An 18,942-nucleotide genomic window follows, 5' to 3' on the forward strand; every position below is an offset into this window, starting at 1 on the left:
AGGTACCTTGAAACTGTCCTACAGATGTTGCTTCTCCTGCTAGCCTGACTCTGCACTCATTTTATGCAGCCTTTTCACTCCAGATCCATGGAGGCTTACAGGCAAACTTTAATAAGCATTATTTTCACTTGTTGTTTGCAAAACAAACTGTTGCAATTTGAAAGTTTGTTTAGCCAGGTGTGGTAGTGCACAATTATAATCCCAGCACTAGGGAGGTAGAGACAGGATGCTTAGGAATTCAGGGTCAGCCAAGGAACATAGGTTAAAATCACAGTGCTGGACAGCTGGTGCTGTAATAGGCTAATGCAGATGTGCTTAAAGGCAGTCAAGCCACAGAACAGAGCAGAGTATGAATAATTCTCAAATCACTAGTTTGACATTTCTGTTCTCTTTAAAAGAAGGAGGGAGGTGAACTTTCATGAGAGAGAAGCATCCATCCAGATAATGTGTCCACCAGCCATGCATGGAGTAAAGAAACCTTTTAGGAGTTAATATGACCCCATATTGGAGGCATCCTAGGAACTCTGCAGATGTAGTTGCAAACTCCTCCTAGTAGGAAAGCTACATCCATTTGAACCCCCATAGTCTCCTAAACTAAGACCATGGGAATGAAATCCAAACCTCAAGACTCCCCACATCACATGTATGAGTTAGAGAAGGAGCAACTGGCAAGCTTGGACCTTGAGGACTTCATATACTGAAGTTGCTGAATACAGACAGAAAAGAACTGAATAAAATGCTAAAAGAAATTAATTAAGACTAAGTTGCCAACATGAACAAGAAACAAGAGAGTATCTGATGTGGCAAGATTGATTTTAAAATGAATGGCAAATTTTAAGGATAGAAGGTATTGTCACTAAGTAAAGACTTTAAGGCAGTGGTGTCTGCAAAGAAACAGCACAGTTGGAAAGAAGGTGGCAATGACCAGCAGAGTAGAATTTAGAGGACATGAGGGAAAGGCGACATCGAGGGCCTGGAAGAGTAGGTATACCTAGACTCTAAAGGAATGAATAAGCAGCAGTGTTTGAAAGAATTGTGGCCAAGAATTGTTTAAAGCTAACGAGTCATATAAGTCCACAAGATGCATTTTTAAATTTTATTTATTTATTTATTTTTGACACAGAGTTTCTCTGTGTAGCCCTGGCTGTCCTAGAACTCACTCTGTGCCAGGCTGGCCTCAAACTCACAGAGATCTGCCTTCTTCTGCCTCCTGGGTGCTGAGTGTAAAGGTGTGCTGCCCAGTGCATTTCCAAAAATTTAATTTCATTATTTTTTGTGTATGGGTGTTTGGACTGTGTCTTAGTTTGGGCTATTATTGCTGTAATAGCCCAAACTAAGCTAATTTCCAACTTGCTCCCCTGGCTTGCTAGCTTGCTTCTTAATAGAACTCAGAACTAACAGCCCAGGGGTGACCTCACCCAAAATTGTCTGGATCCAACCCCCTTAAGTCACCAAATAAGAAAATATCCTACAGGCTTGCCTACAGTTCAGTCTTGAGGCTTCCTCCTCTCAGGTGACTTTACCTTGTGTCAAGTTGAAATAAAAACATTCAGCACAGGGGAACAAATAGGAAAATGGACTGAAATCAGTTCAGATCTTTTATAACTGCAATAAATGCCAGCAGACTGAGAATCAGTTAAAAGTCATAGGTTTGACACTTGTTGGAAGGGGCACTGCACACAGTGTATCTGGAAAAGTTCACAGAATAAATGCTAACAAGAGGACAGTGGGTCCCCACCTACGCTCCTTACTGTGTACTGACCTGCATGTGGTAGTAGCTAATGGTGCACATGACTTGCATTGGGAGATTGCTTCTTGTAATTGTGTGTGATGGGATGTGAAACACTGGGGAATTGCCTGGTCCTGTGTGTGTCTTTGGTTGAGTTCCAGTGGGGGATGGTGCAAGTGTGTGCTACAGACGTCCTTAGCTCGCTCATGGTGTTTCTTGTAGGGATGTGCTACATCAGAATTTCGAGGGCTACAGGCCTGAAGTACAGGAGATGATATGTGTAGCTGACCGCCTGGGCTCGCTGATGCAGTATGAAACACCTGGTTTCCTTCCCAACAAGAGGATACACAGAGGTACTCTCTAGAAATGGAGTAGTTCTGGCCTATGAACAGAGACTTTGGGCCATGCTGTTTTTCTTTAGGAATTGTTATTTGTTGTACTTACTCAGCTTCCATGTGGTCAGAATAGAATTGTGTAGAATAGCTCACCGTGAACGCCGGTGGAAGCTGCTTCCTCCAGCTGGGCTCTGCATTCTTGAGGCCACGTAGATTTGGAGCAGGGCTCTTAAGCCCTTACTGAAAGTCAGGCACCTGATCCATGGCTGTCTCCTTCCTACAAGAGGGAGGAGGAACTTGAGGCTCTCCTTGTTTCTGTAGGAAGCAGTGTTGGGTCAACAGCAGAGTCTCAGTCCAGCTGTTTCACCAGTACGTCTGGTTCTTTATGTGGGCACCACGGCTTGAGAGAAAAGATGAGAATTGGCCTCTCAGAAAGAAAGGGCTTTGGTGAGCTCTGTCTTGCTATTTCCCTCCCTTAGCCATGGGCTTGGCAGCACTGGAAGTCATGCAGGCTGTACATCGTACCTGGACCAATTCAAAAGTTCGCATGAATGGGAAGACAAGGCTGATGCAGTGGAGGGACATGTTCGACATTGCCGTGAAGTGGAGAAGGTAACCAGTGGGCGACTGAAACACAGTGAGGAGTGCTCCGTGTGTCTTTCTCACCAAGAGGTTTGAATCCACACTTTCTTACACGGTTGGGCCCGATAAGTTAAGGTACTGAGTTCTTTCCTCCTAAAGTTTTCCAGAACTCACTGTTACCTTTATTCTCCAGAACACACTCAGTTCATGCTCTTCAAGTAGGAATGCGGCTTGCCAAGTTTCCAAGCCCCTGTATGAGCAGTGTTTCAGATGAGGTCTTGGGAGTAGCTTTCCTTGCCTGTGGCCTATCCCGTAAGGTGCAGGCCCCCTCTGGATTTCAAGTGCTCATGTACCTGCCCAGTGTATTGGTTTCTTTTCACATTGTTGTGACAAAACACCTGACAAAAAGCAGTATAAGAGAGGAATGTTTGTTTAGGCTCAGGGTGTCCATCGTGGTGGGAAGGTGTGGCAGCAGGAGTGTGAGGCGGGTGCTCACCTTGCATCCAGGGAGGGAGCAGAGATGACTGCTAGGGCTCAGCCCACTTCCTCTTGACTGAGTGTGGGCCCCTAGGCCACGGGATGGTATCAATTACACGTAGAATGGGTCTTCCCCCATCAGTTAGTCCTCTCTAAAATCACCACTGTAGCTGTGTTTCCTGGGATGATTCTAACACCCATCAAGTTGACAGTTTAGACTAACCATTACAGCTCATCAGCCTTTGCTGGCTTCTCACCTGGTAAGGCCACACTGTGTTCTGAATGTACTGGTCTGTGTGCTCTTTTCAGAAGGTGGAGCCAGCAAGGGCCCCTTGCTCACTTTTGCAGACCCATCCTTGGTTTATCCTGCAAGTGGTGGGTAAGGTCTCAGCCCTCATGAGCTCTGTTTCACAGGATCGCTGATCCAGACCAGCCTGTACTGTGGCTGGATCAGATGCCAGCACGAAGTCTCAGCAGAGGTTTCAACAACCATATCAACTTAATCAGGTGGGAACCTTTTGTGTCTTGTTCCTATTGGCGTAGGGGTGCAGCAGTATGAGATGTAGCTTGGTGGCATTGATAGGGGCCACACCCACGGTAGCTCTGCACTCACAAGTTCTATGGGTCCCTTCCTGTTGCTTCAGCTGCATACAAGCAATGTATGCCATGTACCTCCACTGCTGAAAGTGGATTCATGAGTCATGGACTAGGGTGTCAGTTTTCAAGAAGTCATGAAATAGCATAGGAAGTGATTAGACAGAGAATTCAGTGTTTGCCATAGTATCCTCATGGATCTACTGTAGCCGGGGACCCCAGGTCCTCCCTGAGCATTAAAGGCCAGTCACTGAGATTGCTCCCTGGTGAGAGTTATATAGACTGAGAGCCTCTGTATTTTCTTGAGCCCTGCAGTTAGGTACTTGGGTGAATGTTTGCCTTTCCTTTCTTTATGGGCTACCCTGAAAACAGGCATGAACACATACTGAAGAGCCCTACTTCAGAGATGCTCATGGTGTTTGCCTGCCATTTAGTAACATGACTTTAGATAAGATTGGCAGATATGGTGCTGTGTCATATCTAAAATACTTGTAGCTCCAGAAATCTGGACCAAGAAAATGTTACTCTACCTAACATTTGACATTTAAATTTAGGTTTTGGTGTAAATGTCTTTTTTATACTTATCTTTTTTATTTCTATTCCATTTGGGAATAGTGAGCAGAGAAACAGCAGGGGCAGGTGTGTACATGTGAAGGGGTCATGGTGGCAACAGATGAATGAACAGATTTGTGAGGGGGCAGTAGGCTGGGAACCAAGGAAAGAGTTTGAAGTCTGAGACCATGTATAAAGGGGTGCAGATCATGCGGTCCCTGCAGGGTTGGAGGGGAGCTGCAGATGCTTTGAGATGTAGTAGGGAACTCTGCAGTGACTGACTCAGAGCTGGCTGGTAGAGTAGCATTAGAGGAATTCATTCAGCCTCTAGCTTAGGCCATGACTATTCCCTGTCAGCCTGAGAGTAGCAGGAGAGAAATTGAGGGGCGAGGGCAGGGAGGGGGCTGGAGACCGAAGCGCCCTGATGGGGAGGAAAAAAATGGAGAAAGAAATCCTAGTTGAGTTGTACTTTTATACGAGGGTGCTGTAGGAATTGGGGTGATATTTTTGAAGCAGCAGGGCTCAGACATGAACACCTTGCAGAGAGTTTAGAGGAAGAAAAACAGGGAGTGGGAATGTAAGGAATATAATGTTTACAGTGGGTAGAGGGAAGGAAGACTGTTAAACAGCAAGGAGAGGCATCGTCAGATATTCAGACATGCCACACAGAGAGCCAATAATTGCCATCAGGTCTAAATTCCATTTAAGCTGAGGGTTTTCCTTCCACTGTGGAGGGGCTATCCTGGACCCTCTCTTCCAGGACAGGCTCCAAGAGCCCAGGCTTCCTGCTGAGATGGCACTTGCTTCTCCCATGGTGACAGAGCCAGCAACTTTCTTGCACTCTGCCACACTAGTCTCAGCTCTTTGTTTTCAGAATTAACAGATATTTACATTCCTTTGTAAACTGATGGTTAATTTTTATCATTATTTTTTTATCTTACAGGGGTCAGGTGATTAATATGAGATATCTGGAATATTTTGAGAAAATACTTCATTTTATTAAAGATAGAATTCTTGTTTATCATGGGTAAGCCTTGGATCTTCCCCTTCAATGTAAAGGATTGATTCCATACATTTCATGTGTGTTATATTTGTGAAATTTGAAATCTGAGCCACTGGCAGACAGAACATTCTAGATCTGAAGTTTAGAGCCTTTCAGTCACTTGCCTGCTCCTGTGTAATGTCATCACAGAGTGTCCGGCCTTGGCAGTACTTTTAGCCTGACACTCAGCACTGTGATATTCCCAGTTGCTGACCAAGCTTTCATCATTTGGGGAGTTCAGTGGTGGAATCACCAGCTAAGTGTGAGAACAACGTGGAAGCCAGCAGGGTACTTCCCACCACAGACTTGGAACAGGACGGTCAAGGTTTTGCTGAGAAACCTGTGCCTGTGCATGGGATGCTGCTGGCCATCTGCCTTTCCTCTCGCCACCTCCATTCTCATCTGCAGCCCCCACCTGTTAGCTAGGATTGACTTACCTTGTTGCCAGTTTGGATACTGTTTATCCTGTGTCTGGCAATGGATTTCAAGATCTCTGGGTGCTCAGGTCCTTTCCTTTAAATGGTATGACATTTACACAAAATCCACACACATGCTCTTGCATGGTTTAGATTATCTAGACTCCTTATAACAACAACACTTGCCCAATGCTGTGTTGCTTAGGGGGATACCGAGCAGGAGGAAGATCTGAACAGTTACTCCGGACACAATTTTCTCACATGTATTATTGATCTGGGTGGATGAACCCTGTCAGTGATGAGCCCCAGGCTGTCTGTACAGGCCTACAACATTGAGCTGTTGCCATTAGGAACAGTTGTTTAAAATTTAAATGAGATCCACTTGCCATATTTTGGCATTAATCTCCGTTGCCTTCTCCCTTCTGCTTTCCCCCTCACTCTTCAAGAGCAAATAATCCAAAGGGCTTATTGGAAGTCAGAGAAGCTCTGGAAAAGGTACATAAAGTGGAAGATCTTCTTCCAATTATGAAGGTAAGTTTATCACCAGAATCACAGAGGGGGCTGGAACAATGGCTCAGTGGTTAAGAGCACTGGCTTCTTTTCCTGAGGACCTGGGTTCAGTTCCCAACACCCATATGGTGACTCAGAACCATGTATAAGTCCAGTTCCAGGGGATCTGACTCCCTCTTCTGACCTCTGCTGGTACCAGGTGTTCAGAGTACACAGACATCCATGCAGACAAAACACAGTAACACATAAACAAACTAAAACAAAATATATCTCAGGAGGAATTGTATGAAAGAAAACCAGCAACTTAAGAAAAAAAATATGTTTTAATGTTGTACTGTTTTAAAATTTATAAAGGATGCCATCTGAAATCCCTACATAAACACATTGTAAGCAGTAACCAAAATCAAGTGCAACGCTGAACCAGACTTAACCAGAACTGATATTCCAGGAAGCAGGTGACTCAGGAAACAAACAGATTTGAAATATGATGCACTCAGACTAGACTTGTGGCCACAATTGAGGGCTCCTCGGTTGCCCTTCCACATGTGAGAACCCAGGACAGTGTGGTTACACTGATTCCTGAAAGAGAGAAGTTGAGGAGCCCCTTCCCCGCCCCCGGCTTCCTTGGAGACTGTTCATTGTACCATGGGACAGGTGGCCAGCAGCTGTAGAGGAGGAAGAGGTGCCTGAGGCAGGGGTGGAGGGATCCGTGTTGCATGGCCATCTGTCTGCAGTGAGAGCCTGCGGTACAGCAGGGGCTGCTCAGAGAGCCCTGAACAGAGTTGTGAGAGCAGTGTTGCAGAGCTGAGACCGAGACTGAGCTGTGGCCTTGAGAGTGGGCAAATCCTAAGTGCACCTCTAGCTTCTTTTGGTCCCAGAAGTGACTCACTGTGAATTATGGTGGAGCACACTAGGTTTATCCTTGATCCCTGGCACTGCACAAACAGCAACAGCATGAATTTTGATGTCTATCTTGATTTGAAATGCAATCTGAGGCAGAAGTGATGGCGGCTTTGACTGATGTGCAGGGTCTACAATCCCAAGTGGAGGAGCTGGAGTGCTGGGTGTACGGGCCGGGCGGGGCCTGAGGCTCCAGGAAGGTGGCTAATGGTCTGTCTGGTCAAGGTGCAGGTAGCTTTAGGGAACATTGCCAGTAAGAGGGAGAGGATGAAGAATTTCTGCAAAAAGATTGAAGACCTGATCAAATACCTGGATCCTGAATACATGATCGTATCGTCATACCTGATGCCTCAAAGTTGCAGTTCATCTTAGCAGAGGAGCAGTTCATCCTTTCACAGGTGGTACTCATGAAACAAGTGAATGCCTTGGTGCACATACTGGACAGTGCTTCTATCAAAGCTGTTCCTGAGCACGCTGCCTGCCTGCTTGGCCCAGATCCACATTCAACAGATCAACAGGTGATCTCCTGGAGATCACCGAAGAGGGCAGTCCATTGCTCTCCTGGAGGAATATAACAAGACTACAATGCTTTTCTCCAAGCAGTTAGTGCAGTGGGATGAACTACTCTGCCAGGTAGAGGATGCCAAGCAGAAGAATGACATTTGCTTACTGTGCCAGGCCAGGGAAAGGGGGGCCAACTCCAGGGCCATGCGCCACCCTGTCTTTGTGAGGCAGAGACAGCTTTGTATTTATTCAATTCAAAGACTACTTGTCTGCTCAACTGGGGCTCTGAGGTCAGGGATCAGGTGACCTTAGAGTTGTGATTTGCACTCCCCATCAGTATATTTATTCCAACGACAATAAAGTATAGAGAAAAAAGAAAAGAAAAGAAAAAGGACGAAAGGAAGGAAGAAAAAGAAAAGAAAGAAAAGCACTCTGAAAGAATGGACATGACATAGAAAGTCAGAACCAACGAAAGATGTCAGTCCAACTGAAAGCTCACCAGAGAGAGAGAGAGAGAGAGCATAAGCTAAGGAGGAAATCCTTAGCTGTGACAAGTCAGTTTGACATGGGTAATGACAGATTGGTTGAAAGAAGAGTCTCAGATGACTTTAGAAGTCCATCTGTGTTGTCTCATGGCAGTTACTCCCACGACTGAGGGTAGCAAGACACGCCATAGAGAAGAGCCTGAAACTGCAGGGTTTGGCTTCTGGGTCGGCTTCTCCGTTATTTAACTGTGGAATTTAGTCAACAAAATTTAGTAAGATATCAGGGGGAAGACAAAGTCTGCTTATACTAATAGTAGAAAGGAGAGCAAAGTGTACTGAGACAAGTCCCATAACACTGCCAGAGGATGGCAGCATTGCCTGTGTTACGCTGTCTGTAGGAGCCTGTCCTGTGGATGGGAGCATTTTCAGCTTCACCCAGGTTATGGATGTGTTAGTCTGTGTGTGTTTAAAGTATATAGGAAATATGTAGCAGCTGCTTCCTCTGAGAAACGTGGCGTACCACTGGAAGACTTGGAGAAAAGGACCTGTGCCCCAGTGAAGCCTTTAGCCAGGCTTCACTCCTCCCCCCCCTGCCACTTCCTGGCCCAGTGGCTTGGCCAGGCTTGTTTCCTTTCTTGCAAGTATACATTCTTACCTGGTCTTATATGTGTCAAGGCTTCAGCTGGCATATATTAAGTGCCTGACCTGTATTTGTCTTCTGAGAGCCATTCCCTGTAAGCAGGCAGCCCCAGTAGCCTGCTCTGTCTGTCCAGCTGTACCTGCTCTGGGCCTCTAGCCAGCACTGCTGTGGCCTGCTGTTGAAGAAGCCCTCCTGCTAGAGCCCAGAGAAGGCCTTTGTCATTGCCCGTCTTACTCGAAGTCCATCCATCCCAGAAAAACTTGGATGCCATCAAGTACCCACATTAAGAAGGCATTTTTCTAAAGTAAAGGCAGAACCTGTTTCCTTGGTATTTCAGACTGTCGCAAGTTTTAACTCAATGCTGGCATCTGAAGCTGCATTCCTAGGAGACACCCTGGTCAGCTCTGAGGAATTCCTAATAACCTGTAGTCTGCAAGGTTGGAGTCTGTGCAGATAAAACCTCCCAACTGGAAGAGGAATACTGAGCACCTCTCAGGCCTGCAGCTCTGGGCACTGCTTGCAGGAACACAAAGTGCTCTTTCAGGATACAGGATGCTGGCATTATTGCTCTGTTGGCAGACAAGATTGTTGCCTGCTGAGTTGGGAGGAAAAACAACTCCAAAGCAGCTGTCACAGTGAGCCAGACCTTGACTGGTAGAGGTACCACTCTATAGGCTTGTGGGATGTGAGACTGAGGCTCCTGGTGTTTGTGCTGCACCTAAAGAGAGGAGAGGTATACTTGGTCACTGCCTGCCAAGAGAGAGCACCTGGTCTCTCCGTTTGAGTGCATTAGAAAAGCCCAGGGCTGAGTCAAAGTTCATTTTGCATCAGAACTAGACATGACTGGCCTGCAGCCTGTGGGCCATGTGCAGTCCAGGGTAGCTGTGGATGCAGCCCAACATACTTGCAGATGACAATGCCATGTTGCAGTGTCAGAACTGCAACTAATGTAGATTTTTGTTTTCCCTCGAAAGCAGTTTAATACCAAAACAAAGGACGGGTTCACTGTGAACACCAAAGTTCCCAGCCTCAAAGATCAAGGGAAAGAATATGACGGCTTCACCATCACTATCACAGGAGACAAGTATGTGCACTCAAGTGTGATATGGGGCTGGTGGTGGCCAGTGGCATGTTCTGAAATGAACTGTGTTGGGGCCCTACGTGTACACACAGTATATGCATCTTTCCTGGCCAAGTGCACAGCCCATTGTGTTCCTGTGACAGCTCTGCCTGGGTGCTCAAAGGCTGTGGGGAGCTTGTCTAGCAGCAGGAAGATAAGGATCTGTGGAGGTCCAGTGCTGCCATGCCAGGATTGCAGATGTGTGTATTGCAAGGATGGTGCCATCTTAGTGGAAAGAGTGGAGGAACAGATAACCAAAATTAAGAAAGTAGAAGTGCAGCTTTAAAAATCTGAAGTTGTAATTGCCATTTGTGACCCCTTCCTCTGCCCTTATTCTCACATCCTCATGGCTTTTTTTGCAGCTACTTATTTAGAAGCATTTTAAAAAGTATTTTTTCTTTGACTGTTTCATATATGTATACAGTGACTTTAAGTCCTCACTTTGTATTACCTGTCTCATCCCACAACCATTCTACTGAAGCCCTTCTGACCAACAAGGCCCCTTCCTGCTCCATGTTGTGTGTGCACATGCATGCGTCCCACTGAATTTAAGTAGGACAGACAGGCCACTTCCACCGTGAAACTTTCAGCTTTTTCCTGTCTTCCAAATTATAAATCCTCTTCCCTTTCGAACAGTTACACAGCTATGATATGTCCACAAGCCAGGTCTTAACTCCCCCTCCCTCCAACTAAAGGATCAAAGAACTAGAAGGTTCTACTGATGATATCATGATAAATACATGCTACACAGAGCTGCAGTGGTGTCACATGCAAAAGCTTAAACATGATACCTAGTACTGGCTGCATAAGCCTCCCACAACTCCTGGTCCTGAATAGTGACAGGGTGGCTAGGAACGTGATGACAGAGCCTGGAGCACAACTATTTCAGTTGCTCAGTGCTCTGGGCAGACACCGTGAGCACACACACACACCACTTCTCCAGTTTTCTGTTTGGGTTATTTAATCCATGCCTTTGACAGTGCTGCTTATGTTTTCAGGGTTGGCAATATTCTGTTTTCTGTGGAAACTCAAACCACAGAAGAGAGGACACAGCTGTATCATGCTGAAATAGATGCCCTTTATAAAGACCTGACAGCAAAAGGAAAAGTACTGATCCTCTCCTCAGAATTCGGGGTAGGTTTTGCTCTGTCTCATTTTCTATTCTTGGAGAGAGAGAGAATCTGTGTGTATCTGAGTGTTTGTAGTGTGTATCTATGTGTGTATGTATATATCTCTGTGTGTCTGTATATCTCTGTGTGTATGTGTGTATCTCTGTGTATGTATGTTGCTGAGGATGGGACCCAGAACTCCACTGCTGAGCCACACCCCAGACCTGCAATTTCTTGGTAAATATTCCACATATATTCCCACCCCTGTTTTACTGAAGCTGTATATCTTGTGCCTAAAAGTAAATGTAATTGTCTTAATCTTTTTCTATATTATGGGACAAAAAATGTCTAGGGTTTAAGAAGCATAGTAATGGGGGGACAACACACTTGCAATTTGTATCATTAGCTCTGTGCTGCATTAATGCAAGCTTAGGGTCAGGAGAGATTTACCCAAGTCGGTCACAGTAAAAGTCTGTATCTTACCCCTTCTTCTATGTTCTTCCCTTCATCATGGTTGCCGCTTATTGTGAGGCTGTTATCTTGACTGCCAAATTGAAGGGTTTTAGGTTGACCTAGGAGGCACCTCTGGCGGTATCTGCAGAGTGTTTCTAGAGAGGTTAACTGAGGAAGGAAGACCCACCCTGATGTGGGCTGCACCATCTTGTGGACTGGGATCCTGGACTACATAGGAGGTGGTGGAAAAGACAGTGACCTTAGCACCATCATGTGCTCTGTCTGAAGCCTGGGTGCAGCTATGATGTGAACAGTCACATAGTGCACGTTTCCAGCAAGTTCTCATGTGAACTAGCTGGTGCATGCTAGCTGGCTCCTGGCAGTGGAAGAGCGCAGAAGCTGGGCATTCTTTGGTCTGTGACTTCTCTCCCTGTGCCTGCTGAGTCAAAAAGTGACTCCTTGCAGGAGAAAGACATTCCTCTCACACAGTGGAGGCCACTGACTCCCAGAAGCCATTATACTTCCTTGACATTTAGTCAAGGTGTAGGGCACCTTGGCCTATATAGGACTAAGTGCTTCAGCCTCTCAGTCTCAGCCCTGAGGGAGGAAAGCAGCAGCTTGTGAGAATCTTCTGGGGAAGGGATGCACATTCTAGAAAACATGTTAAGTTTTGCCTCATGCTTTGTAAAATTTTAATTTCAACATGCATTTTTAAATTGCAAGTCACTGTAAAGGAAACTGATCCCTGTGTGTTAAAAGGTGTAGCCTAAGAAACAGCTGGGGGGAAATGCTGCTGTAGTGACTAGTGTAGACACTAGAACATAGCACATAAGCAAGTAGTCTTTTGGGAGAGGAGGGGAGACATTCTTTCCCACATAGTGATCAATGTCTCTCACCTAGCACAGCAGTAGTTTGTAATATGGGTTTAAATTCATGAACCTCTTTTCTTTTTCATAGGAGGCTGATGCTGTCTGCAACTTAATCTTATCCTTAGTTTATTACTTTTATAATTTAATGCCATTGTCTCGAGGATCTAGGTAAGTGATACCCTCTACTATGATGGTTTCAAGTTGAAAACTGTTGCTATGGCTTATGCTTCCTGTTACAGAGACAGACTCTAAATCTTACCACAAATCTTAGGAAGCTTCTGTTGTTTCCTCTAAAATCCCCCCCCCCTTCTGCCAAAATCACCTCCTTTTGAGTATAGTGGTGCATGCCTTTAATGCTAGTCCTGGAGAGACAGAGGCAGGTGGAGCTCTGTGAGTTTGAGGCCATCCTGGTCTATATAATGAGGCCCTATCTGAAGGGGAAGGAAGGAAGGAAGGAAGGAAGGAAGGAAGGAAGGAAGGAAGATAAAAATCACATCCTTGATCAGCCATCAAGAGAATTTAATGTAAGTTTAAGAGGGAGAGACTTATGTGTGTTTGTCTCATGAAAGTAGAGAAAGAAACATAAGGCAAACTAATGGAAATACATTTTTTTCTCAGAAAACATGTTTCTGTTGACAGTGAAGGTTCATATGCTTTTTTAAGCAGAAGAGTAGAAAATAAACACAACAGAGTTCTTCTGTTAACTAAACCTTTAAGGTTTTAGTTCAAGGACTTCTTACGTAAGGTTTTGTTCCATGATGGAAGCCCACAGGGAGGTTAGTATGGTAACCATAGACCAGGGCTGACTGAATTGTTCTGTCTCAACAGTGTCATTGCCTACTCAGTCATTGTGGGAGCGCTGATGGCCAGTGGTAAAGAAGTGGCTGGGAAGATCCCCAAAGGGAAGGTATGTAGGGCTGGAAGGAGGTATGTGCATGGCCGCATCATGTCCTGGGCTTCTGGTTATGGAACACTTGAGTTAGACTTCACATGGTGCCTTCCTTCATTTATTCCCATCCCGATTCTCTTCTTTTCCAGTTAGTTGACTTTGAAGCTATGACAGCCCCTGGCTCAGAGGCCTTCAGCAAAATAGCAAAAAGCTGGATGAACTTGAAAAGGTAACTGTGGCTTTTATTGGTGCAGGCCTTGCTGGGAAAGGGAGGGGCTCCTTACACCATACTGGGCAGAAGCCCTGTCAAGGTGCTCATTTTCATAGGTTAGTGCTTCTTGTCCTTCAGTACACCACTTTAAGGCAAAGAAATTTTGCTGTAGGTAAAAATGAGTGATGATGGGGTTGGAAAGATAGCTCAGTGGATAAAGCATGTCTTAAAGATCCAAGTTCAGATCCCCAGAACCCAAATAAAATGCTGGGTACTTGTGGTAGCTCACTTGTAAATTCAGAGCTCAAAATACAGAGATAGGATCCCAAGAACAAGGTGGCTAGCTAGGCTAACCTGTATCTGTGAGCTCTGTGTTCAGCAAGAAACCCTGGCTAAATAAATACAGTGGAGAGTGATTAATGAGAGTCTTGATGTCAGCCTAGAGCCATCTCACTCACACACACACACACACACACACACACACACACACACACACACACACAAATCTAAAATGAGTGATGATATTAAAAAAAATATGGAAAATGGTATGTGAAGCAAAGTTTACTGATATCTCTAATTTTTGTGGTCATGTTCTCCTTTCTCTCCATCCGTTATCCCAAACTCAGGCCCAGGGTCCATGAGTGGGTTGAAACGAGTCATTTCCCAAGATCCACATGTAGCACAGGCTTGGTGGCTTGTATTTTTATGACATTCCATTTCTGAGAAGATGGTACTTTGTTGCAGCCTAGCCAGGGGCTGTGTGTGACCAGCATCAGCAGGGATCCCCCCTCCCCTCTTGTCACTGTGTGCCAGAGTCCGGCAAGTTGCCTTATAGCTCTAATCTCTAGAAACATTGGGGAATGTGTACAAGCTTGAGGTCACATTGCTTTAAGAATGAGTAAGACACTGTTCGTGTCTCTTCGTGCCTATATGACAACAGCCGTTCTCACACCTACTGGGCCATTTGAACTGTTTAAAGCTGAGAAATAGGTATCTATCATGCACAGTGCTTAGCTTGTCCCATATAGTCTTGTGTTGAGCTTCCTGGCTTACACAGGGTTTGGCAATGTGACCACAAGGTGGAAGGCCCTCCTCCCTTTCCTTAGGTAACTTTAGCAAATCTTCCCACAGACCACACAGCCACATGTTGTACAGAACATGACAAACCTGGTATGTAATGTTTCTCAGGGCTCATGGTAGTTCTGAGTGAAGGATTTTATCTACTGCTGCAGATGATGGAGGTGGGGCTTAGAGAAATGACAGTCAGGAAGGGGCAAGACCAGGTTTGAGGCTAGCATCCTCAGAGTCCAGCATGCATGGCAGCCACAGCAGATGTGTGCTGTGTGGTCCTGTACACATTTAAGGGGCATTTCTCTTCCCAGAGTCCTGGCTGAGCTTCCAAGCTGCTCACTATATGAGGTTACTACTATGGAAGTGTCTGCCATGCCTTCTACCTTTTTGGTATTGTCCCTCAGGAGAGACTCGAGGGTCTAGAAGATTTCCTCATATGAATGCATATACCCAGGCTCTGGCCCTTCCTATAAGGCAGTGGTAATAGTCACAGTTTCCCTGTGTTTCTCTTCCAGTATCTCCCCTTCCTACAAGACCCTGCCATCAGTGTCAGAGACATTCCCGACCCTGAGGTCCATGATGGAGGTGCTCAACACGGACTCCACCCCACAGTGTCTAAAGAAACTCTAGCTACACCAGAGGATTTGTACACATGAAGGGCCAGGCCTCCTGCTTCTTAAGTTATTTTTTAAAACATGGAATTATTATGGAATTAGGTCCTTTATTACTTTTGATACCAATTTTTGATAGGAATTGAATACTTGAAATCATTTTCTTTACTTTTCTGAACCATAACAGAAATCATGAAAACGGGTTTTGGGAGAAAGCTACTTGACCAGGAAGGGAAGTGTGTGTATTAATGGTACCTAATGGTTCCCATGTATTAAGGCATACTGTTCCTTCCTTACAGCAAAAAAATGTTTACTTCAAAAACCAAAAATTAATAATTATTAAGATGAACAAAGCCAGCAACAAGCAGGCCTTGTCTTCACTCGTCAGAGGTGTAGATGCTCCTCAGACTTCCTTCCTGTGCACCTTTGTGGGGTGCCTCGCTACTGCCATGCCGCCACATGTGGACCCTCCATCCTCCCAGAACAGTGGAAGGGCCCTCGGCACCTATGGTTCCATGGCTTGTGCAAACAACACAGACAGTATTTGCCAATGTCCCGACACTGAATCACTGAACCATGTTCCACTTTCTTTCGCTGAAAGAATAAGCCAAGGTGATTTCTGTAAGTTGCTGAGTTTGGGCACTGGATTATGTTGTTTTTATGTGTGAGCTAGTTTTACTTTTAGGTATAAGAATATTTAGAAAGTCTCTTGTTTTCTCAGACAAGGTGAATGATGCAGTAAGACGGTCCATTAAACTGTTGCAGTTTCAAATCATGGTCAGTTTTTGTAGTTTTGCTCTTGCCAGTGTGGCTTTTTTTTTTTTTTTTTTTTTTTTTTTTTTGCCTTTTATTTTATTTATGTATTTGTTTAGGTGCTAGAGGTAGAAATCAGGGCTTTGCACATTGTAGGAAAACACTCAGCTACTCAGCCCCAACCCTTGAACTTCTGGTAAGAGCTGGGCAGTATCGGTATCTGCAGTCTGTACTGTGGCAACTCCGTGATCCTTGAGTGAGTGGGTCACCGTGGGCCTCTGGAGGAGGCAGCATGTATGTCTACACCCACCATCAATAGTACCAGTCCAGGAACTGGATGGTGCTTCAGAGCAATCCCAGAGATATGGCTTTCCCAAGGGGGTTACAGGGATGAGTCAGAACCCATTCTGTAGCCAGAGTCTACATCAGTGGTCTGTCTTCTTCGGAGGCGATTGCACTGAGACAGGCCAAGTGACACACCCTTGCTTCCCGGGTGGAAGTCCACACTCTGAGGGGTCTCTGCCTCTCACAGCCGCCTGAAGGCTAAAGGATGGTGCTGGGGAGCTCCTACCAGAGACTCACTAGGACCCTAGGGCTCAACTCTCAGTGCTTGTTCCAGTCTGGAGCCATATCTCTATGTGCTACTTTAGTTACTTTGCATGCTTAGCTTCATCCCTCTCTGACAAATGGCCCAAAACCAAAAATGGGACCTAGAGAAACCCCTAAACCCAGTGGGAAGAAGCTGAGCCTGAAATAAGGGACCTGGTGTGGTGATGCTAGGATAGGATCCTGGACAAAGGGTGCCACAAAGCCACACCCTGGTCCAAACCTGTGTCCCTTGACAGGCCAAGTGTACTCTGAGGAATGTGTGATACCTCATGCTGTCCGAGTTAACTCATCCTTCCCCAGATGAACTTCAAGCACAGGGGGGGCTGCCTGCAGATGGACCCTACAGTGGTGGGAGGGTAGCGTGGGAAGCACAGATGGAAACAGAAAACCCTGGGGCCTTTAAACTTCCCTTTTGCTTAAAGTCAAATACTTCAGTTTCATTAGAGACTTTTCCTACCTTTATCATGAAACCATCGTGATTCGAATTGAGGTGTGTGGTGAGAGCTGCTCCTCAGACTTCACAGTCCAGCTTGTGTCCACATGGTAGTAAGGGCTGCCATGCTATTTCACTCTTCATGTACCTACCAACCCCACTGATTGGATTTAGAATCACTATGGAAACATGCCTCTGGGTATGTCTGTGAGGATGTTGCCTGAAAGATTTATCCAGTGTAGGAAGCTGCAGTCTGAATTGGGGCAGCAGTATCCCTTGGGCTGAGGTTCTGGACTGAACAAAAAGGAGAAAGCTTGCTGAACACTCCCTGTACTTCCTGACTGTGGATGCAGTGTGACCAGCCACTCCACACCTACCCTCAAACTGCGAGCTAAAACAAGTCCGTAAGTTCCTTTTATCAGACATTTTGTCCCCCAACATGCCCATCCTTGGGGAAACACACACACACACTTAGATCCTAGCAGCCCATATTAGAATATGGTTCTTTATAACTCAGTCCATTGACTCCCAATACCTATATCTCAATTTCTATGTTACTAGCCCAATTTCGGCCCATGCAGGTGATGTGATGTGATTTGATGTTACAAGTCCTGAGAAGCGGTGGGTCTGTGTCTGCAATGGTCAGAAGCTCCCTGAAAATATGGGCCGATTTCTCCAGAGTCCAACAAAACATCAGGGCAGTTGTGTTTGGTGGTGAAGAAGGATCATCCTAGGGTACCCTGGGGACTCTTGTTCCAGGTGGACCATTGGGATACGTTTTTGTGTGGTTCTTTCATCAACTTGAGATGTCCCTTTAGAAACCAGGCACACTCTGACACAATGGGGCCCTGCTCATAGCTTTCGTCTCTCCAACTTGAATCTGTTCCTTAGAACTTCATATTAAGGGACTGGAGAGATGGCTTAACAGGTAAAGCACTTGCTATGCAATCGTAAGGATCTGAATTCAAGTTCTCATGACACACGTAAGAAACAACATGGCTATAATTGCCTCTAAATCAAGTCTTTTGGGGAACAGAGGCAAGAATTGCTGGTGCTTGCTGACTGCCAGTCTAGCAGGAAGCTGACTACTCCAGGTTTGGTGCAAGATGCTCTCTCAAGGATAAGACATAGAGTGATAGAGCAGGAGGCCTGACATCCTCCTCTGGTCTCTGCATGCACTCACAAGTGCACATAGACTACACACATGCTTAAAAAATAATAATTAAGAAGACAAAAGTGTAGAGGGTACCAGTAATCCCACTAGGCAAGAGGACCAGGAGTTCAAGGTCATCCTCAGCTTTGTAGTGAGTTTAAGGCCACTCTGGAATACTTGAGACCATGCCAGAAAGAACAAAAAGGAAGGATTCCAAGCCAGTTGTGGTAGCTTATGCCTATTATCCTAACCAGCAGGAGTATTACTGCAAATTTGGGACAATATGAGTTATATAGTTCTAAGTCCGTCTGGGCTACACTATGAGACCCTGTTTCAAAAATACATACACACACATGTATACACGCATGTTTCTGTGTTCAACTTTAAAAACTGCCTCCAGAGAAAACCAGCAATGCAGTAGGAGCATTAAGGCACTCAATGTCTCTTTCCAAGGGAGCTGTGTGATGTGGACCCATAAGACTACTGGGTAAATAACACCCCTTCCAGAGCGTGTCCCTGAGCAGTCCTGACTGGACCCCTTTTTGGTCTTGTTAGTCCTGGGGTCTAGGGAAGGTACTTCTCTATTCTCTGAGCCATCCATAGAGGCTGTCCAGATGTCACTTGGCAGCTGCCTGAGAGGCCCACAAGCTGCCCAGGAACTTCTCCTCTGAATATCACCAAGGAAGGTAGCCTGTGCTCAGTGGACCTGTCAGATTTGATCACTTAATTTTGCTTTGTTGTCCTGTCAGAGAGCCCAGCTGTTAAGCTAACAGCTGGTTGGAACTCAAGCAGCAGATGACAGAAACAGCAAGTGAATCATGTACTCTGAGATTGAAAGTACTCAGACCCAGTGTCTGTGGCCTCTAGGGAAAGTGTGACTAGGATCCCTTGGCAG

General features: G+C 45.6%; 1 protein-coding gene and 1 pseudogene across 13 annotated transcripts in view; both read left to right on the forward strand.

Moving 5' to 3' along the window:
* The window catches only part of Ttc13 (tetratricopeptide repeat domain 13), a 54,854-nt gene extending 38,983 nt beyond the window's left edge, over positions 1-15,871 (forward strand). For 9 of the 13 annotated variants that reach the window (XM_051201660.1, XM_051201666.1, XM_051201665.1 and 6 more), the window contains 11 exons: positions 1,952-2,082; positions 2,544-2,676; positions 3,538-3,630; positions 5,213-5,296; positions 6,174-6,258; positions 9,741-9,850; positions 10,885-11,020; positions 12,406-12,485; positions 13,146-13,224; positions 13,356-13,435; positions 15,004-15,871. In XM_051201660.1, coding sequence (XP_051057617.1) covers positions 1,952-2,082; positions 2,544-2,676; positions 3,538-3,630; positions 5,213-5,296; positions 6,174-6,258; positions 9,741-9,850; positions 10,885-11,020; positions 12,406-12,485; positions 13,146-13,224; positions 13,356-13,435; positions 15,004-15,118 — 1,126 coding nt within the window. In that variant the 3' untranslated portion in view covers positions 15,119-15,871. The remainder of the gene's footprint in view (positions 1-1,951; positions 2,083-2,543; positions 2,677-3,537; positions 3,631-5,212; positions 5,297-6,173; positions 6,259-9,740; positions 9,851-10,884; positions 11,021-12,405; positions 12,486-13,145; positions 13,225-13,355; positions 13,436-15,003) is intronic. The other 4 variants (XM_051201661.1, XM_051201659.1, XM_051201664.1 and 1 more) reach the window with 1 other exon arrangement.
* On the forward strand, positions 7,242-8,002 carry LOC127234641 (dynactin subunit 3-like; annotated as a pseudogene).
* Positions 15,872-18,942: the final 3,071 nt, after the last annotated feature.

This window comes from Phodopus roborovskii, unplaced genomic scaffold (genome assembly GCF_943737965.1).
Source record: "Phodopus roborovskii unplaced genomic scaffold, PHOROB, whole genome shotgun sequence".
Taxonomy (NCBI): domain Eukaryota; kingdom Metazoa; phylum Chordata; class Mammalia; order Rodentia; family Cricetidae; genus Phodopus; species Phodopus roborovskii.